The sequence below is a fragment of the Eublepharis macularius genome, chromosome 9, assembly GCF_028583425.1.
Source record: "Eublepharis macularius isolate TG4126 chromosome 9, MPM_Emac_v1.0, whole genome shotgun sequence".
NCBI lineage: Eukaryota > Metazoa > Chordata > Lepidosauria > Squamata > Eublepharidae > Eublepharis > Eublepharis macularius.
In genome coordinates this window covers 1,089,544-1,109,510 of record NC_072798.1, presented here as the reverse complement: position 1 = coordinate 1,109,510, position 19,967 = coordinate 1,089,544, and the positions used below count along the sequence as shown (strand labels likewise).

General features: G+C 54.2%; 1 protein-coding gene across 1 annotated transcript; it reads right to left on the bottom strand.

Moving 5' to 3' along the window:
• Positions 1–18,219: 18,219 nt before the first annotated feature.
• LOC129335727 (adenylate kinase 8-like) lies at positions 18,220–19,659 on the bottom strand. The gene has a single exon (XM_054988518.1). The coding sequence runs from the start codon at positions 19,657–19,659 to the stop codon at positions 18,220–18,222; it is 1,440 nt and encodes a 479-aa protein (XP_054844493.1).
• Positions 19,660–19,967: the final 308 nt, after the last annotated feature.

Here is a 19,967-nt window from a genome sequence, read left to right as displayed (position 1 = left end):
TCTCCACACAAGAGGCAGTGCGGCACAGGCACAGAGGGCTGCCCTCCGAAGGCTGCTCCCTGGCCCACTGGAGAGAGAGGGGGCTGGAGGCAGAGAGGGGCCTGCCCCCCGGGAACAACCCCTCGCAGCCCAGGGCCTCGTCAATGCTGCGCCGCAGGTCAATGGGCGAGGGGGGGCAGAAGTCAGCCGTTGGGTCGTTGGCGGCCACAGCGATGCTGAGCAGGGACGGGGCCCGGGCACCGGAGCCCCCGATGGAGCCGCTGGGCTCTTCCGCAGGCAGGGCGTATAGAGGCAGGTAGTCGGATGCGCTGCGGGTCAAGACAGTGTCGCACATCACGAGCTTCTCATGCTGGGATGAGGCCCACAGGAAGCTGCTGGGCAGGATCGGGGCTGCCTTCACAGCCGCACGCTCTGGGGAGCAGCAGCAACAGCAGCAGAGCAGGCCACAGCATCGGCACCAGGCCTCCGAGGAGGGCGCACAGAAGAGTGGGTAGAGGCCCAGGAGGGCCAAGGGCAGGCCCATGCCGGCCTCGCAGAGCCGGCAGGCCAGCTGCAGGGCCCACCAGGGCCAGGGACTGAAGAGCTCCGGGTTCAGGCCATAGCCCAGGGCGTGCAGAACGGTGTAAGCATGCAGGCCGGCACTCAGCAGTCCGAAGGAGGCAGCGGGCAGGGCTGTGCGAGCTGCTCGACCCCACTGGCGGGCATCGGCGAAGGGACACTGGCAGGCTGGCAGGGCGCTGCCTTGGAGGTCGGAGGTCTGAGCCAAGCAGTAGAAGGCGAAGGAGGAGCAGGAAAGCAGGGCGGCCAGGACAGCAAAGACGCCCCGGGAGGCCAGGAGCAGGGCAGGGAACTGAGGTAGCCACTCAGTGGCCAGGACAGCCCCTGTGGCCGCCGAGAAGTGCAGGGGCAGCAGGAGGGCCAGCCAGCAAGGGTGCCGGAAGCCAGAGCGCTTGGCCTGGGGGTGCCGCGACAGCAGCAGGCAGCTGAGGGCCAGGGAAGACGTCAGGCACGGGAGCGCCAGCTCGTGCAGCAGCTGCACTGCCAAGTCCGGGAAGGGGGCCAGCTGCCCGGAGGCCTCGCCCAAGAGCAGCGTGGCCCTAGCCCCGCCTGTCCCCACCAGCAGCAGGTGCAGCAGGGCCAGCAGCTTGCAGCCAGCTGGGCATCGGCAGGGCAAGCAAGCCAGGCCTAGCAGCGCGAGCAGGGCGAGAAGAGCAAAGAGGGCGCCGGACCCGTAGGCGTGGGCCTCCCAAGCCAGGCCCCAGGCCGCCTGGGCCCCGTTCCAGTCTGACTGCAGCGGCACGAAGAGGAGCAGTGAGGACAGCGGTGGGGCATCAGGTTCTGGCAGGGGGGAGCCGCAGTCCTGGGGGCGATCAGGCAGCCAGCCAGGCAGGCCTACAAAGGCCCCTCCACTCCCTGGCGAGGCAGCCAGGCTGCTGGACTCCGGGCCTGCAGAGAGACAAGGAGGGAGGGGGCTCTTATTAGCTTCTTGGTGGGCTACCGAAGCTTGCATAGCCCAGGGGACACCCCCCCCCACACACACACACCCCACTGTTCTTTTCACATCTCGAGCGGCTATTCCTTTCTGGCCTCTTTCCAGAGGGTCTTTGTGATGTGCCTTTGTCTGCATTTTGCTCAGAAAACGTTCCGAGACAGTCGTTTGCTTGTTCTGTTGGCTTCCTTGTACTCTGGAGGAGGTGGCGTTCTCGGGGACTTCCTCTTCTTACAGCTCATCTCCTCCTCCCTCTCTCACTCCCTCTTCTCCATCTCGTCACCCTGCATGCAGGACACATGCGGGCATCCACCAGCCTCTTCAGGCGAGACGCCCAGCAAGAGACCTCTCTGCCCTCGCCTCGCCTCTCCTCTCCAGAGTCCCAGCAGCAAATGCCGCCTCGCCTCTTTTCTAAAGCTCAGCCCAGGTTCTCAGTGTATGTTTGTTTCTCTCTCCACTCTCTCTCTCACACGCACGCACGCATGCACGCACGCTCCCTGGAGTCCAGGCTCACAAGCAGACAGGCTTCACTGCATACGATGCAACTCTGCTAACTGGTTATGGGGGCCAGATTAAGGTGCTCCAGGAGTGTTGGTTGTTGGGGGTTTTCCGGGCTGTATTGCCGTGGTCTTGGCATTGTAGTTCCTGACGTTTCGCCAGCAGCTGTGGCTGGCATCTTCAGAGGTGTAGCACCAAAAGACAGAGATCTCTCAGAGACACTGAGAGACACTGAGAGATCTCTGTCTTTTGGTGCTACACCTCTGAAGATGCCAGCCACAGCTGCTGGCGAAACGTCAGGAACTACAATGCCAAGACCACGGCAATACAGCCCGGAAAACCCCCAACAACCATCGTTCTCCGGCCGTGAAAGCCTTCGACAATACATTGTGCTCCAGGAGCTCTAGAAGATCTGCTGGGGGATTAAATAAGATGCTCTGCTAACCACTGAGTTATAACTGGCACCTGTAGGGTCAGTAGAGCCCTGGCTGATGCAACTAACCAAGGAGAGCAGGGGGGATTAGGGAGAGGGGCAGAGAACAACGGGAAAGGGTAAAGTCTTCGAATGGTGCTGCTCCAGGCAGCTCCGCTCGTGCTGCAGGCGCTCCCAGCATGCCCCCTCCAGCCAGAGAGCGGTTGAGCATAGGGACCCAGGACCTCTGCTGCCAGGAGGCGGGCATCGGCTCAGGAAACTTTGGCATCTGGAAGGAGCATTTGGAATTGGTTCTCAGAACTGAAGGTCTGTGGAAGGTAATTTATAGAGAACCCTCCCCACGAACCAGAGGCAAAGCTAGCGTGGGATTTGCTGGATTTGAGGGCAGTTTATTTGATGAGTGGGGCACTTTCTGACAATTACGTGGAACAGATTAGCGATGCTAAAACAGCCAAGGAGAATTACCAGCTCCTGGAACAGGCTCACAGGTGGCCAGGTGGGGCGGCCGCATCTCAGTTGCAAAGGGAAGGAGCATCTATCCGTTCTAGAGAAGGAGAATGCACGGATAAGCATGTTGCCTGACTCTTGCCTTTGGTAAGAGACTGTGAGTCTCCCATGGAGGAGCAACAGAAAATTGCTGCTCTTTTAATATTTCTCCCCAGCAATTTTGCCAGTGTAATTAGTTACCTTGAAACATGTAAAATTATGTCTTTTCCTAATGCGAGCAGAGAAATTAAGGACGAAGTTCAGAGATGAAACACTTCACATAAACGGCCAAGACCCTCTGAGGGCATCCTCCCCTGAAATCTGATCCCTTCTGCTTGCCTGCCTGTATCCCACCACTTGAGCTTGGCTTCTTCCCACACTGGCTCTGTGTGTAAATTCAACAGAGAACTCAGTCCAATGTTACGGCTGTAACAGTTTTGGTCACAGGGTGGCGGAGTGTCCTAAGAAATCCACCAGTGATTCTGTGAACCATAGAAATAGATCAGACAAAGGGAAATTTCAGAGGACAAATTCCTTCCATAAATCATACCATGTTATGCATGCTGGTATTATTATGCATAAGTTTATACTGGATTCAGGGACCACAAGTCACATATCAAACTATGAATCTTTCTTTACTGAACTGAAAAATATACCACAGGAATTTATACAGACTGCTGATGGCCAGTCATATAAAATAACTAAGAAAGGAAATGGTGTGCTGTGCTGTAAACGTCCTAATGGAGAAATGCATGAGCTACTTTAAAAGAATGTACTTCCTATACCTAGCTTCGAATCCAGTTTAATACCCCAGGCAGAACCAGATTTGCAAGGCTGTGAATTTAACTGCAAAAACGGAGCATGTAAAATGTCACTAAACGGAGAGATTCCTGCTGTGGCCATGACCTGGCACAAAGGCCTCTATAATCTAGGAGAGAACAACGGGCCTCTGCAGCAGCAAGCAAACCTTTCAGTTTTCATGTGCAGAACCTGCTTGCGTTCTTGGCATAGAAGGCTGGGTCTTGGCAGTCATGAACGCATTCTGCAAAAGCAGGAACAAGGCCTAGTCTGTGCGATTGATCTAGAACACTGCAACGTAACTAACCAAACATGTAAATGCTGCATTTCTTCCACGGCAACAAGGCCTCCCTTTCCAAAGCACGAAGAACGCAAGACAGAGAAGCCACTTGATCTGTGCATACAGATGTCTGTGGCCCGCTCTCTGTGCAGACTCTGGGAAAGCACAGATACTTCTTGATTTTTTTGACGATTTCAGCAAATATTCAGTAATCTGTCTCCTCAGTGAAAAATCCCAGATGCTGGACGATTTCTAGGACTATACAGCTGTGGTCCAGAACAAATTTGGAAGGAAACAGATCCTGCATTCAGACAATGGCGCAGAATACATGACACGTGCTATACCTCAGTTCCTGAGAGGGAGGAATCCAACATGAAACCAGTGTCGTGTATTGCTCACAACAAAATGGAGTAGCAGAAAGAAAATATAGGATGCTACAAGATATGGTAAGATGAACACTGCATGATGCTCAGCTGCCTAACTTCGTTTGGGAAGAAGCTATAATGGCTGCTATATATACACAGAACAGGCTACCAACAAAACATAGAGACACAGGGCTGGAAGGTCCCCAAGCGTCACCTAGTCCAACCCCCTGCACAGTGTGGGAAATCCACAGCTATCTCCCCCCCTCAATCCCCCAGTGCCCCCTGCTCTATGCCCAAAGGAAGGCAAAAAACCTCCAGGATCCCTGGCCAATCTGGCCTGGAGGGCAATTCCTCCCTGTCCCCAAAGTAGGGATCGATGTTACCTTCGGCATGTAAGCAAGGGCTCAGGAAGCCTAGCACCAGTCATCCCTTCCTGCTCTCCCTCTCCCGATCTGTGCACATTCATACTGAGCCATAGAGTCATCAGTGCTGCCAGGTGGCCATCTTGCCTCTGCTTAAAAACCTCCAGAGAAGGAGAGCCCACCACCTCCCGAGGAAGCCGTTTCCACTGAGGGACCGCTCTAGCAGTCAGGAAGTTCTTCCTCATGTTTAGCTGAAAACTCTCTTGCTTTAATTTGTTCTCATCCATTCTAGTCTGACCCTCTGGGACAACAGAAAACAACTCCGCACCATCCTCTGTGTGACAGCCCTTCAAATACTCTAAGATGGTTATCATATCACCTCTCAGTCGCCTCCTCTCCAGGCTAAACATTCCGAGCTCCTTCAACTTTTCCTCCTAGGACTTGGTCTCCAGACCCCTCACCATCTTCATTGCCCTCCTCTGGACACCTTCCAGCTTGTCAACACCCTCCTTCTGCTATGGTGCCCAAAAGTGAACACAGTACTCCAAGAGAGGTCTAACCAGAGCAGAGTAAAATGAAACCAGCACGCTGCGTGATCTGGACACTGTACTTCTGCTCATACAGCCTAAAATCGCATTTGCCTTTTTAGTTAACACATCACACTGCTGACTTATTTCAATGTATGATCTACTAAGACCTCTAAAGCTACTAATGTTGTACCATATGAATGTTTGCACAGTCATGTACCAAAAGTGCAACACTTAAGAGTATTTGGAAGCAAAGCCCGCGCACACATTCCAAAAGAGAAGTGGTCCAAACTAGACAATAGAGCCTCAGAAGGAATTTTTGTAGGATATTCACCACAAAGCAAAGATACAGAATCTTTGATCCACCCATCAATAAGACCAGCATGCGCAGAACTGTATAGTACAATGAAAGTGAGAACGCCACGCATGTAGAGGGGGCCCACACTGAAGTGAACAGCCAACTAGTGTATCCTGAACCAACTGCCCTAAGAAAGAATCCCCAGAACCAGATCCTAGTCAGCATCCCATCCGTGCCGAGTGCTTCACCAGAGTCACCTGAGCAACCAGAGGTGCAGCCAAGATGACCAACACGCTCAGCCACAGGCATTCAGCTCAGCAGCTGTCCTACCTTGCAAGAACAGCAGAGATATCTGCACCTATAACATGGGACGAACTATCTCAGCTACCATCAGAGGAAGCAGAGAAGTTCAGACAAGCTGCGCAAAAGGAACTTGAGGCTCTATACAGGAATAACCTGTGGACACTCACACAGCTGCCTCACAAGAGGAAGACTGTGGGTTGCACGTGGACCTTCAGAATTAAGCACGGCAATGTCCAAAGGTACAAAGCAAGACTAGTCGCAAAAGGACACTCCCAGAAATAATGGAGAAGATTTTGATGCAACTTTTGCACCAGTTGTCAAACACACCGCAGGGAGAACGCTTCTAAGTGTTGCTGCAAGCAGGTGCATGTATGCGGCGCATCGTGATGTGAAGGCAGCATTTCTGCACGGTGAACTAGAAGAAGAAATCTACTTGCAATCCTCTCAACCCAGAATTGTAAAACCCGGCAAAGAACGACTGGGGTGCAGACGACAAACAAGCATCTAAGGGCCTGGGCAAGCAGCTGGAGTCTGGCCCTTGAAACGGAATGATTTGCTCCTTCAAGCAGGCTTCAAGAAGCGCGAGAACGGTCTTTGTCTACACACCAGACCGAAAGAGGGCAAATGGACGCACATACTGACCTAGGTTGCTTATTTGAGTCTAGCATGTGAGAATCCAAGTGACAGCAAAGAAACAATGCAACATCTGCGCAAATGTGTTGAAATTAAGCAACTAGGGAATGTTACTCACAAACGAGGCATGCAAGTATGCGGAGAAGAAGATGGAAGTTTGCTTATCAACCAAGAACAAAAGTTCAGCTTGTAACCTTCATGAACGTGGAAGAGGCATTCCCAGTTGTAACTCCTTGGGAAATAACCTATGTAAAGTGGCCGGATGACGCTGAAAAGCTCCCAGCCGACAAGTGTTGTGCAGCTGTAGGCAAGCTACTGGACATCAGCCCGCTAACAAGACCCGACATTAGCACTGTACTGGGTTTATTATGCAGAAATCTTCAGCACCAACCACAACAGACTGAAACGCAATAAAAGACTAGTCAGAGACCTGAAAGGCACCACACATTTCAAGCTCAGGCTACCAGCTGACCTGTGCTAGTTGTGTACACAGACACTGACTATGAGGGAGAAAACCAGAGAATCCACCAGTGGGCATCTTCTATGGCGGTGGAATGATAAGTTGGTCAAGCAAGAAGCAAGACAACCCAGACAGCCATTGAAGCTGGACACCTCTTTGCGGGAGTCAGCTGTCAAGAAAGAGAACAGCCTCTTTGACGACTGGGGGATCTTGGCATGGACGTTCTGCTTCCCATTTAGATCTATGAAGACAACCAAAGCTGCATGAAGCGATCAGAGAGAAGACATCAGTCAGCTCACCGAACACACCGGCGTCAAGGATCACGGGCTGAGGAAGCTGCACGAGGAAACCATTGCGAGGGTGATCTACTGCCCATCACGGGAAGCTGGCAGATGCTCTCAGCAAGCCCCTCCCAAGAGCTGCCTTTGAAGTCCTGCAAGTGAGGGCGGATTGGGTGGCCTGGTCCAAGCGACAGCGAGAGGAAGGCGGTGAAGGCGGCAGCCTTCACAGCCTTCCTCTCGCTGTCGCTTGGACCAGGCCACCCAATCCGCCCTCACTTGCAGGACTTCAAAGGCAGCTCTTCCTCGGGGCAAGCAAGGGGCCAGAGAGGGAGGGAGGTCAAGGATCTGCTCAGCCGTCTTTCCTGCTATCTTGCAGGATCCTTTTTTATTTTTTTAAAATGCATGTTCTTTCTTTTTCTTTTTTATTTATTTTATTCAATTTGTATTCCACCCTCCCCGCACCAGCAGGCTCAGGGCGGATTCCAATTAATCGAATAATATAAAATACAATATCTTTAAAACCAAGAAAACATCTTAAATATTTAAAAAAGAACACACACAACAAGCAACACAGCAGCAGGTTTCACCAGCAACCACCACCCAACCACCTCCAGAAATATATGGCAGAGGCTCAGTGGCAGACATCCCTTCGTAGGGGCACAGCTGTCTCTAGGTCGCCGGCAGGGAGGCCTAGAGCGTCAACCGTACACCTGGCGGAACAGCTGTGTCTTACAGGCCCGATGGAAGGATAGCAAATCTGGCCGGGCCCTGATCTCTTTAGAGAGAGCATTCCACCAGGTTGGAGTCAGGGCCGAAAAGGCCCTGGCTCTGGTCAACACTAAACGGGCCTCCCTGGGGCCAGGGACCAGTAGCAGCTGTTTGTCATTGGATCAAAGCATCCTCCGGGGCTCATACAGGGAGAGATGGTCCCGTAGATATGCCAGTCCCAGTCCGCATAGGGCTTTATAGGTTAGTACCAAAACCTTGAATCTGATCCAGTACCCTACTGGTAACCAATGCAGCTGGCACAATACCGGTGTTATATGTGTAGTGCAAGGCACTCTGGTAATGACCTGTGCCGCCGCATTTTGGACCAGTTGTAACCACCGGATCAGGTTCAGGGGAAGCCCTGTGTAGAGTGTGTTAAAGTAGTCTATCCTAGAGGTGACCATTGCTTGGACCACTGTAGTTAAGTCGCGAGTCGAGAGATAGGGGGAGTGTTGCCTGGTCTGTTGAAGATGGAAAAACAACGACCTGACAACCGCCATGATCTGGGCCTCCATTTTGAAGGAGGCATCCAGAATCACCCCCAGGCTCCGCACTCTTGGGGCCGGAGTAAGCACAGCCCCATCGAGTACAGGGAGCCGGAGTCCCGAACCCACGTTCTCGCGACTCAAGTACAGGATCTCCGTCTTCGAAGGGTTTAACTTCAGCCGACTCTGCCACAACAATCCAGCCACGGCTTCAAAAGCATGCTCCAGGGCGTCTGGGGCTGATCCAGGCCGGCCGCCCATCAGCAGATATAGCTGGGTTGTGTCATCAGCGTACTGATGACACCCAAGCCCGAAGCTTCGCACCAGCTGGGCGAGGGGGCGCATATAGATGTTGAACAATAGTGGTGGGAGTATCGCCCCCTGCGGTACACCACATACTAGTGGGTGGTGGGATGACAACTCCTCCCCAAGCGCCACCCTCTGTCTGCCTTACCAAATGCAACCAGGTGGTACAAAACACGAGTAGGACTCTCACCTGCCTGTGGGGGCTCATTCACCTAATCTTGCAATAAACTGAGAGCCGTAAGGGCGAAACAAAACCTCTATATTCAGAGGCAGTCTAGCTCTGAATTTCAGTTCCTGGAATGGGTGTGTGTGTGGCTAACAGGAGCCGGCCAATGCCTTCCTGCCTGATTCGTGGGCTTCCCAGTGGCATCTGGCTGCTGGCTCCTGCAGGACAGGAACACTATTCGTGCCAGGTGGGACGCTGCCCTCTGCTGAGCCGGTGGGGTTGGGGGCAGCCCCGTTCCTCCTCCTCTGTGTGAGCCAGTCCGGAGTGGGGTTGCTGGGATCCCTGGCTCCGTGGAGCCTCTGTGTGCTTTGCGGAGGCCGCAGGACTTGGCCAACAGCCCAGGCAGGCTGATTGTCAGTCAAGACAGCCTTGACCTTCCTTTCCAGTTTTCTTTCACTTCAATTAGGGGAAAAACCGGAGTGCCCACCAGGAGGGCCAGGGCCACTTTTGGAGCCCGGGGAGGAGGGGGCAGCAGCTGCTCTTTCTCCTCCTGAGCAGCCACGAAACATGCTTTTGGCCCCACCAGACCAGAAATCGCTTGCGTTTCCCTCTGCCTGTACTGAAGAAACGAGCACATAATTCTCAAGGCTGCCTTCCCACGGTGACAGCGTTCAGGAACGCATTCCAGATTGACTTTTGTCTCCCAGCTCAACACACTCGAAAAGGGTGGGACACATACATGGACCCACGGGCAGGGCATTTCCAGGTGGAGCAAGCTTTTGAGTTTTACCTGGCAAAAGGGGGTGGGTGGGCAGGAGGTCTCATTTCACAGATTTAGGGGGTTGCACTGGTCTCCATCTCAGGTTAGTTTCAGTGGGTAGCTGTGTTGGCCTGCAGCAGGATTTGAATCCAGTGGCACCTTAAGGACCAACTAGATTTTTCAGAGTGAAAGCTTTTGAGAGTCAGAGCTCCCTTCTTCAGACAGCTGAAGATGGGAGCTCTGGCTCTCAAATGCTTACACCGTGAAAATCTTGTTGATCTATAAGGTGCTACCGGATCCTTTGGCTTGGCATACCACCTGTGTCTGGTGTAATCTGGATCCTGCTCCATTTGGGTTTTTTGTGGTGGTTTCCTGGTATCTGAGGTGCTTTTACAATTGTTTTGGTTTTAAAGTGCTTTATATGTCCATTGGGCTAGAAAGATGACTAAGGGGAGAGAGGCGTGAACAAACCGGGGTTCGCCCGTGGCCCATGAGTGACTGGGGAGGCTGGTTGGGCCTGAAAGCCTTTCTCCACACACCTCCATGCCACGGTCAGCACTCTGGGCCCGTGGGACACTCCACTGGCCCTTCCATCTGGCTTCTGTGCAGGCAGCAGCTCTTCAGCCCTGAGCAGCACTCCTGGGTCCAGGAGGACGCCTGGAAAGGGTGAGGGGGCAGGCCTTGCGATGTCTTGCCAGATGAAGGCAAACGAACAGGATAATGTGGAGACAGAGGCAGGCAGGGCACTTGGCCCGGATTTTCCTGGCTCTTTTGAATACATGACAGACCAACAGAGGGAAGGAGACCTCCAGGCCCGGCTGTGCCCGGATAGGCCAGCCCCCGCAGCGGCTTCTCCTTGCGTGTGTACGGGCCTCTTCAACGGCAACTTCTGGGGCACTGGGGGAGGGAAAGATCAAGCCTTTGCTCCTGGTGGGGTGCTGAGCAGAGAAAGCTGACATCTGCCCTTGCCCGGAAAGCCCTCCCCCCTTTCCCCCTCCCTCTAAGGCTGCCTGGACAGTCACGTCTCCCCCCCTCCACAAACAGTGGAGTAGAGCCCTTTGGCGCCTGCCTGGGAGTCCCTGATGTCTGCAATGGCCCTGGAGGGATTAGTCCCTCTTTGCTACAGACTTATCAGCCTGGGTCTGTGTGGCTGGAGATTAAGACTGTGTGGGGGTGAGGGAGCCGGTTATCTGTGCAATTTTCATTGAACCAAATAGCAGTTAAAATGCTTGATGCAGGCTTTTGAGTCACTCAGAACTCTTCCACAGGTTAATGATTCAAAGAGTGAGCAGGGAGGAAGGACAAAGCAGACGCACCTGGGCCACACCATGGTACCTGCCTGGCTTGCCCTTCCAGTCCCAAGAATCCTGCGGGAAGGAATTGGAAGTGGGCCCGTAACTGGGTCAAAAGGTGGCTGGGAGGGAAGTTTTCTAGATATGCAAACACAGCCACAGAGAACAGAAATGTGCATGGTTGCGGGGGAGCAGAACGTAAGAATGTCTGACTGTATTGTTGTTAACACGATTTGGATATTCCTTATAGCTAGTTTGGGCTGATTACCCTTGGCAAGAGAGCTTGCGCAAGTTGTCTACTCATGTGAGTAGTGAAGAAGGGGATTGCTGACCCCTCTCTGTTGAGGACGATGGCAAGGCTCTGTTCTTCCCATCATGGCTGGAGAGCCACGGTTTTGTGGAAGACCCCTGCCCCCTGATGCTGCCCAGCTCACGGGGGAAGGCAACGGGGGGGGGGGGCAAAGGTTTTGCAGTAAGCATGATTGCTGCTTGAACAAGCAGTAAGAGGGCATCAAAGCAAGTAACGTTAGCACAGCTGCTCTGTTTGTGTCCAGGGAGGACATACGAGGTCTTCGGCACCCACCCCCAAACAAGCATGCCCAAGTCCCCCTGACAGCAGCACAGCATGCCGCCGCTGCTTGAGTCTCCCCCTCTGGAAGCATCCGGGTGCCCGCCTCCAGCTGCACGAGGCCCCCTTTGAGCAAGCACCCCCTGAGCCTTTCTCTTTCGGCAATTAACACAATGAATGCCTGGGTGCTGATGAGCCCCACGGAACTGCACAGACCTCTGCCCAGCATGGAGAGGAGGACCTGGACGGTCTGGGTTCCAAACACCTTCGTGCAGGCAAGCTCACAGGGAAACACCGGCCTGCTCACTCTCTCTCAAGCTGGCCTTCCCCACAGGCTTCTCGTGGGGCAACGTGGAGGAGGAGAGGACTCTGTCCACACGCACCCCAGCACCCGAGAGGGAGGGCAGGAATAAAGTGAAGCAGGAGGGTGGCGGGCCAGAGGCAGGGGGCTGTGGCCTGCCGGACAAGGCCCACCTCAGAGAGCTCTGGGGCGTTGGCAGGTTGCACCACTATGGGGCTGAAACAGGAGAGAGACGTTTTTGGGCCCCTGCCAATCTGTGCGTGCTGCTACTTGGGATCAATTTTTATTGAAGGTATAAACCTGTTTGCAAGGGGATGGCTTGGGACAGGGAGGTTGCAGACTTGGCAGGGAACAGATCTGGAGGGTGAACGTGGCCCTGTTGGACAGCCGCCTTCCCATGTTCAGCGGAGCCTCTGCTCTGCCTGCCTGCCCTCTCCCCTCCCCTCCCCTCCAAACAGCTGCTGCACAATTTTGTGGCTGTGTTGCAGATTTAGTGGGGATGTTTTGTTTCCTTGTGCCTCACCAGCCATGCTTGCATCTGCACAGCAGGGAGATCAATTCTTGCCTGGGGTCCTGAATGGTTGGGGCTGGTAGTATAATGGCATTGGGGGGGGGAGAGGGTACTATGGCCAAAAAACGCACACACGTGACATGGACTCGGCGATGATACGTGGACTCAAATACCAAATATAGATTTCAAAACAACAGCGTTCATCCTCACTGGCTTGCTGAGGGACTGGCTAACTTGATTCCTGCCGTTGCCCGCCGAGTGAGTGCTGAGCAGAGAGGGACCTCCGGTTGGGGAGCCCCGGGGGGGGGAGCTGGGGGGGCGGGAAGGGGACTTCCATCAGGCTGTGTGAAAGCGTGCAAAGTGTCAAATGCTGCCAGTCGCGCTGTGCTGTACTTTTTGAATATGAAAAATGAAACGGATGAACAGTATTAAACAGCCTGTCAAGAAACGGAGGCCCTGCTCACAACAAGCGAACCAGAGCTGAATGGGCAAGTGCTCAGGCACCCCCCGCCCCCCCCCCCCGTCTTGTGAGGAGCAAGAGGAAGGAATGCATTTCCCGCGTCAAGGCACCTGCACCCTCGGCTCCCACACCCGGCTTGCTCCAGGCAATTAGCGGACTGAGGACGGCCCCCTCCCCATTTTGCTTCAACTAGTCCTGTGTCCTGATTATGCCCATCTAGAATGGGGTCAAGGGCAACGTCTTGCTGCTTCGCACTGGCAAGGGGTCAAACTACCGCTGCAGCAGCAGAGCCAGGCGAGGAACATTCACCCGGCTGCCCAGCCAATAGGGTCCCCTTTCTCACCTGGGCAGTGTGGGAGACCCTCGTGTGGCTGAATCACGAGATGTGATCGCTGATTGGCTGGGATCAAATGTTGAAGACGTCTCTTCCCATAAAATCAATGAGACGCAAAAGCTACAGACTGGGAAGCTGCAGCTCCAAACAGGCAGACAGAAGTGGATGAAAAAGGGGGAGGGGGGAGCTTTTTGTCTGGACTGTGAATCACAACCCGCCCCGCCCCAAGCTGAACCAACAACTTTCACATTACAAAGTGAGCCTCACAAATGTTGGCACCGCAGGATGTTGCATGCACACGTATGCACCCTCCCCGCACTCCCGTGAGTGTCTGTCTCCAGTCCCCCTCTGCAGAAGTTCCCCCCGGGGTGGCAGTCCTGCCTCCTGACTTCATGCGGCTGTGTCTCCCCACCCCCCAGACAAGTGGCCTGAGCCGGAAGCCTGAGGCTGAAACGGCTCTTCCGCTGGCGGAAGGGTCTGAGGCTGGCGGAAGGCTTCCCACGTGGCTGAGCGGCGCATGGGGACGCAGGCCAGCACTTACAAGCCGTCTCTCCGCAGGGCTGCGCACGAGGCAGTCACAAGGCAGCCAATCAGCAGCCACCAAAAGACCTCCCAATGGACCCATCCCTCGGAACAACCAGTCAGCTGAAAACAACAAAAGCATCTAAAACAGCTGCAACCGAGGCAAGCGGGAAGCAAATGTGCTTGAAGCCTGCAGCCAAAGATGCCCCTCTGGAAATGGTGGCAGGGAAGCTTTTGCAGACGTTGCGCACTGTCGAAATAGAGTGGGCAGAGCAGGGAAGGAGCCTGTGGTCGTGAGAAGTGCAGACGTCTGGGCCAGGAGTCGGAGGGAAAAATTAGATCGCCACGCTGGCCATTAAGCTCCAGGACTTACATTCCCAGGTGGAGGTGAGACAGCAGTTTAGATAAGAATAACAACATTCAATTTATATACCGCCCTTCAGGACAACTTAACATCCACTCAGAGTGGTTTACAAAGTATGTCATTATTATCCCCACAACAATCACCCTGTGAGGTGGGTGAGGCAGAGAGAGTCGAGACTGACCTAAGGTCACCCAGCTGGCTTCAAGTGGAGGAGGGGGGAATCAAACCTGGCTCTCCAGATTAGAGTCCCGCCGCTCTTAACCACTACACCAAGCTGGCTCTCAGTTTGTGTTAGACTTCACAAAAGGGGGATCTGGGAAAATGGTGGCCATTTCAAGAGACCAAAGGGGGGGGATGTACATGCCAAAGTCACACATGGAGAAGGAAGTAGCACACAGGCGCCTCATAAGCCTCTAAGCCAAGATGGGGCAGCTGGAGGGCTCGGAGTGGAAATGAGAACATAGAAGCGGGGCATTTCAGACACCTAGTGGGGCAGGGAAATCAGTGGGCTGAAGCCGTCCCTGGCCACAAGCAATATAGGAGGGGCACGGATGGGGCAGAGCAGCTCTCTAAATATGAGTAGGCAGAAAACCTGAGAGAAAGAGAGCCACCCACGGGAGCGCTGAGGGTGGAAATGCCAGGCCCAAAAGGGAACTTGGTGCTGGGGACATGCTGCCGACTGCCTGCGGTTGATCTTGAAATGGAGAAAGAAAGAAGGCCGGCAGTCAGAGGAGAAAGGGGGGGGTAACAATGGCTGGCTTCCATTGGCTGGGCCAAGGAGCGCTCTTGAGGAAGAGAGTGACGGGTTCAGCCAGCTGGAAGGCCACGCCCAGCTGAGACCAGAGGAACTGCAGCCTGCAGGCCGTCAGGAGTTGCAGGTGGAAGGGAAAGGGAAGGGAAAGACAGCATGGAGCAGCTGACCTCGGAGGGCAGAGCTTGCCTCCGGAGGAGCAGCTTTGAGCTGAGGGCCCTGGACTCGAGCAGGGCAGCGGAGATCAGCAGCAGGAGAGAGTGGAGCAGCGAGGCGGGCAGGCCAGGTTACTGGGGGAGAGAGGCCTTGACGGCAGCAACTGGAGGCTCCTCGGGGTGGCTGATGTAGGAAGAAGAAGGGGAGCGGGACAGGCTGCGGGAGGGGTGCTGCTGACCATTTCCTTGCGTTGACTGTACAAAGCCCTGAATAAACATCCACCCAAAAACTGACTGGTATGTCCGGCATGTTCTTGGGGGAGAAGGGGGCCCCGGCGTCTGAACCTTTGCCTTACCTCCCAAGGGCCCAGAGCTCCAAACTACCTGGGCACCACCCAGCCCTGCCACAGAGAGACGGAATGCCTGGATTTCATGAATGCTCGTGCCTTAGAGCCCTCGGTCAGGGAGCCAGCCCTGAGCGGTGCTCAGTTCCTAGTTCAAGATGTACTGTTCTTGCCCTGATCGGGAACAATGGTGATGATGCTATTTAAGCTCAGCATTTTTGGGAATGGAAAGTTGCCCTTGAGATCTTGGCATGGCCACATTTAATTTCAGAAGAGAAAAATGAGGCTCCTATTAAGCAAAAGGAAGCTGAAAGGGAAGGTAAAGAGATGTGGGAATGTTATTTAAATCCATAATAATGGAAATTCAGGTGGAATGTATATCACAGGTTAGGAAAGGTAGCACCATATGTAAGAATGGCAGCAAACTCCCAAAAGCAAAGGAAAGAAGGCTTCTTTGCAAACATGGAATTGTCACCAAAATGGAGTGACATGGGAAAGAGCGTAGGTGCTGACAAGGTGAGAGGACGGAGAATATGGGGCACGTATAGCCTTCAAATGAACTATAAGAACAGCCTCAATTGCACCCAAAGCAAGGGGGCAGTGGGACTCTTAGGTGACAAAAGGGTGAAAGGATTGCTGAAGGAAGATAGGGAGATGGTTGTTGTGGGTTTTCCGGGCTGTATTGCCGTGGTCTTGGCATTGTAGTTCCCGATGTTTCGCCAGCAGCTATGGCTGGCATCTTCAGAGGTGTAGCACCAAAAGACAGAGATCTCTCAGTGTTAAACACAGTGTGGAGAAGATGTTGGCAGGTCATTTGTATCTACTCAGGAGGGGTGGGGTTGAGCTGAGTCATCCTGTACACTGTGACACTGAGAGATCCCTGTCTTTTGGTGCTACAGAAATTCCCGCCTCCCCAAACATTCAGAATTCTTGCCGAGGACGAATGATCACATGGGCAGGGGAGATTCAGCGGATACACATGGATTGCTAGAAAAGCTTTTCAGGCATTCCTCCTCAAAGGTTCCCGAGGAAACAGCAGTTGTGGGATGGCAGAACAGGCCTCTGGTGGATCAAAAGCGACGGGAAGCAGGCAGACCACTTCCGTGACTGAGGGGGATAAGCAAGAGCGAGGAGTGGGGCCGGTGCTGCTTACTCAGAGGGTGAGCAGTGATGTGGCCACGTTTGCGGAGGGTCAGTGCAATCCTAAGCAGAGCTAAGCCCTTCTGAGCCCATTAAAGGCCGTGAACTTAGAAGGGTGCAACATTGCTTGGGATTGTACTGTCTGTTACTCAGGATGGAGACAACCAACGTGGACCTGAACTCCAAGAGGATTGTTCCCGATTGGGTGAGGAAGTTGATGGGTAGATGGTTCAGGAGGGAGTCAGGGAGAAAGAGCAAGATTCGGGTCCAGGAGCACCTCAAAGACCAACTGGATCTCCAGGGTAGGCGCTTTCGAGGGTCAGAGCCCCCGAGCCGTCCGACTCTCTGTGGCTGTCCTGAGGGGGGGGGGCCTGGGCACAAGCCATCCAGCAAAGCCAGGGGTGGGGGGGCTGCAGAAGGGGCCTGGCTCTTTAGAGGCTCCCGTGGAGCAAAGGGGCAAAGGCAGAATTCAGCACCAGCAAGGCTGCTCAAGGGCAGGGCTTGTTCCTAGGACAAGGGGACATAACAAAAAAACACAGGAGGGCTCCTCTAGAACCAAAAGAGCTGCCAGCTAACACAAAATCACAAACCAGAGGTATACCAAAATTGCTAACACATTCATCAATCATTTAAATATTAATGTATATTTTTCCTGAAAAGTGCTAGACAAGTATGTATGTATTTGGGTGTTTGTGTATATGTACGTACGTACGTATGTATGTACACGCACAAATCTAAACCAACATCCAAAATATCTTTTTCTTATTAGTCAATAAATAACACCTCTCATGTTGTACAATAAATAGCATACAAAATACTTCCGATTGTAATAGCAAATTTCTATTAAGACCTGAAGTATTTTTGTTTGCTATTTATCATACGACAAGAGAGGTGTTATTTATTGACTGATAAGAAAATGATATTTTGGTTTAGATTTGCATATGTTATATAAACGTATCTGTAGACAGAGTCCCGAGGGCCAGGTTCAGTGTCTACAGATATGTTTACATAATATATGCAAATCTAAACCAATATCCAAAATATCTTTTTCTTATCAGAAAATCAGGGGGTTGTATGTGTGTTTGTACACACACACACACACGTCGAGTACTTTAGCACTTTGCACTTTTCAGGGAAAATATAAATTAATATTTAAATGAATGATGAATGTGTTCATAATTTTGGCACACCTCCAGTTTGTGGTTGTGTGTGAGTCCCTAGAACAAGTGAGGCGGGTGGCAGGACAGGGCTTCTGAGCTCTGGGACTGGAGACACAAAACGTCCTGCCCCCTTAACAGAGGCTTGTTGGGACGTTCATGACCAGGAGAGGGGAAGCTAGTTACTGCCCCCCATCCCACCCCTTCAGCCTCCATTCAAAGGGCCAGACATTTCCCCCTTTCCAACAATCCTGGAGACCCTACTCTGAGCATGTGCAGAGCCGCTTCCTTGCCCCACTGAGCAACTGTAGCCAGCCCCAGGAATTGGCAGGCAGGTGGCTGGTCATCCCCATGGGGGGGGGCGTTTCCAGACAGCCTTGAACCCCAAGGTGAAGAAGCGAGTAGCTAGCAGGGCCTCAGGCAGAGTCCCAGATGGTGCAGATCCCTGGTTAATGGCAGCGGCGGCAGCAGCAGCAGACCCCCTGCAGAAACCAAACATTTTATTCTGTCAGCTTTACCCCCCCCCCCCCGCCCATGCGAATGCTCCCTGCCTGCCCACTCCTCCTTCCAGACTTCCTCTGAGCACAGAAGGGGACCGACTCCCGGGGCCCACGAAGGCGGCTCATTGTCTTAAAATGGGCAAGGACTGCACCAGGCAGCTCTCCACGTACTCAAAGATGGTGTAGGGATCCTGGTCGGCGTTGAGGGAAATGCCCTCATCGTAGAAATCCTCAAGCATAGCCACTTGCCGGTTGTACATGTCCACCTTCTCCTCCACCCTGCCCGGCCGGTCCCGGGGGTTCTGGAGCAGGCGCTTGTGCACCTCTGTGTCTGTCGGTGGCTTGAAGATGCCGTGGTACCTCTCCCCTGAGACGGGGTCTGTGGCGCGTTGGCAGAGGCGCTGCAAGGCCACCTCGGTGGGCAAGTTGAGGAAGAACACCCGGTTGGGCTTGAAGCCGGTGTGCTTCATGAGAATGGCCTGGTCGATGTCGCGAGGGAAGCCGTGGAGCACCCAGCCGCGGCTCACGCAGTCCTGCTGGCCCAGCCGCTCCTTGAGCACGCTCAGGACGACGGTGTCGCTCACCGGGTAGCCGCTTCCGAGGCAGGGCTTGATGAGGTCCCCGAACGGCATGTGGTCAGCCACCTGCTGCCGCAGCAGCTCCCCCAAGCGAAGACTCACCAGCCCATACTTCTGGGCCAGCAGAGCAGCCTGCAAGCGTTTGCCGCTCCCAGGAGGGCCCAGGAGCAAAACCCGGGGGGTGAAGGGCGCGTTGGAGGAAGGGCGGCTTTGCACAAAACTCAGGGCTTGGGCGAAGACGTCTGCGCAGGGCTGGTCGGCGTTGACGGCCTTGTGGTTCTCCTTGTACGTCTGGACGATGCCCGGGAGGCTGCGATGGCTCTCCAGGAGGCGGGTGGCGGTCGCTTGCTCTGAGATGCCTTCTGGGGTCACCAGGCGCCTCTGCACCATGTAGTCCATCGGCCAGTCGAAGGTGGCATGGTAGACCTCCTTGGTGATGGGATCCAGCAGCTTGCCGAGGTTCCTCTCCACCAGCACCGTGTCCGGCGCGTAGAGCACGAGGACGTGCTGGGGGCTGATGCCCTTGGCCTGCAGCAGCAGGGCCTGCTGCCTCGTCTCCGGAAAGCCGTCCAGCACCCAGCCCAGCGCCGTGCAGTCCTCCGCAGACAGGCGCTCCTCCAGCAGGCAGGCCCACAGCTCATCGGGAATGGCCTCCTGCGGGCCAAGGCGGGCGAGAGCCTCCCTGGACTTCCTGAGCTTCCGGTCATGCACCAGGTCCTGGGGGCACAGGTAGGTGGCATTCAGGTGCTTGCCCATCCAGCGGCTGATGGTCGTCTTGCCCGAGGCGGGGGGCCCCAGGACAAAGACCCTGGGCACCTCATCGTTGTCTTTCTGGAGGTGCTCGATCATGAATTCAATGGGATCCTGTGGGCGGGCGATGAGGACGGCTTCCAGCATGGCCTGCATGAGCTGGAAGATGCGGTGCTTCTCGGCATAGAGCGCCATCGCGGGAGGGATCTGGTGGGGCTTGCTGGTGGCGTCCATCTCACCCTGCTTCCGTCTGGCTGAGCCAGATTCTAAAAAGGAACTCGCATTCCAAGGTTTCTGAGCAGCACATTGGTGATGTCACAGTCCTTGGAAGTAGCACGGGGAAAGAACACACACACACAAATGCATGCACGCCCCCCACAACTATCTCCCCAAAGAGGGATGTTGCAGAGCCCTGCCGGATCCGTGGGCGTTCTGAACTACTCTGCACCCACGATCTGCTAATGCTCGTCCCACGGCAGTGTCCTGGTGGGCCAGCCTGCAGTCTCCTCCTGGTCAGAGAGAGAGAGAGGCTGTGGACTCAG

Bases quoted from the DNA above. Each gene is read 5' to 3' on its own strand.
- LOC129335727 (XM_054988518.1), bottom strand. From the start codon at position 19,659: ATGGACGCCACCAGCAAGCCCCACCAGATCCCTCCCGCGATGGCGCTC.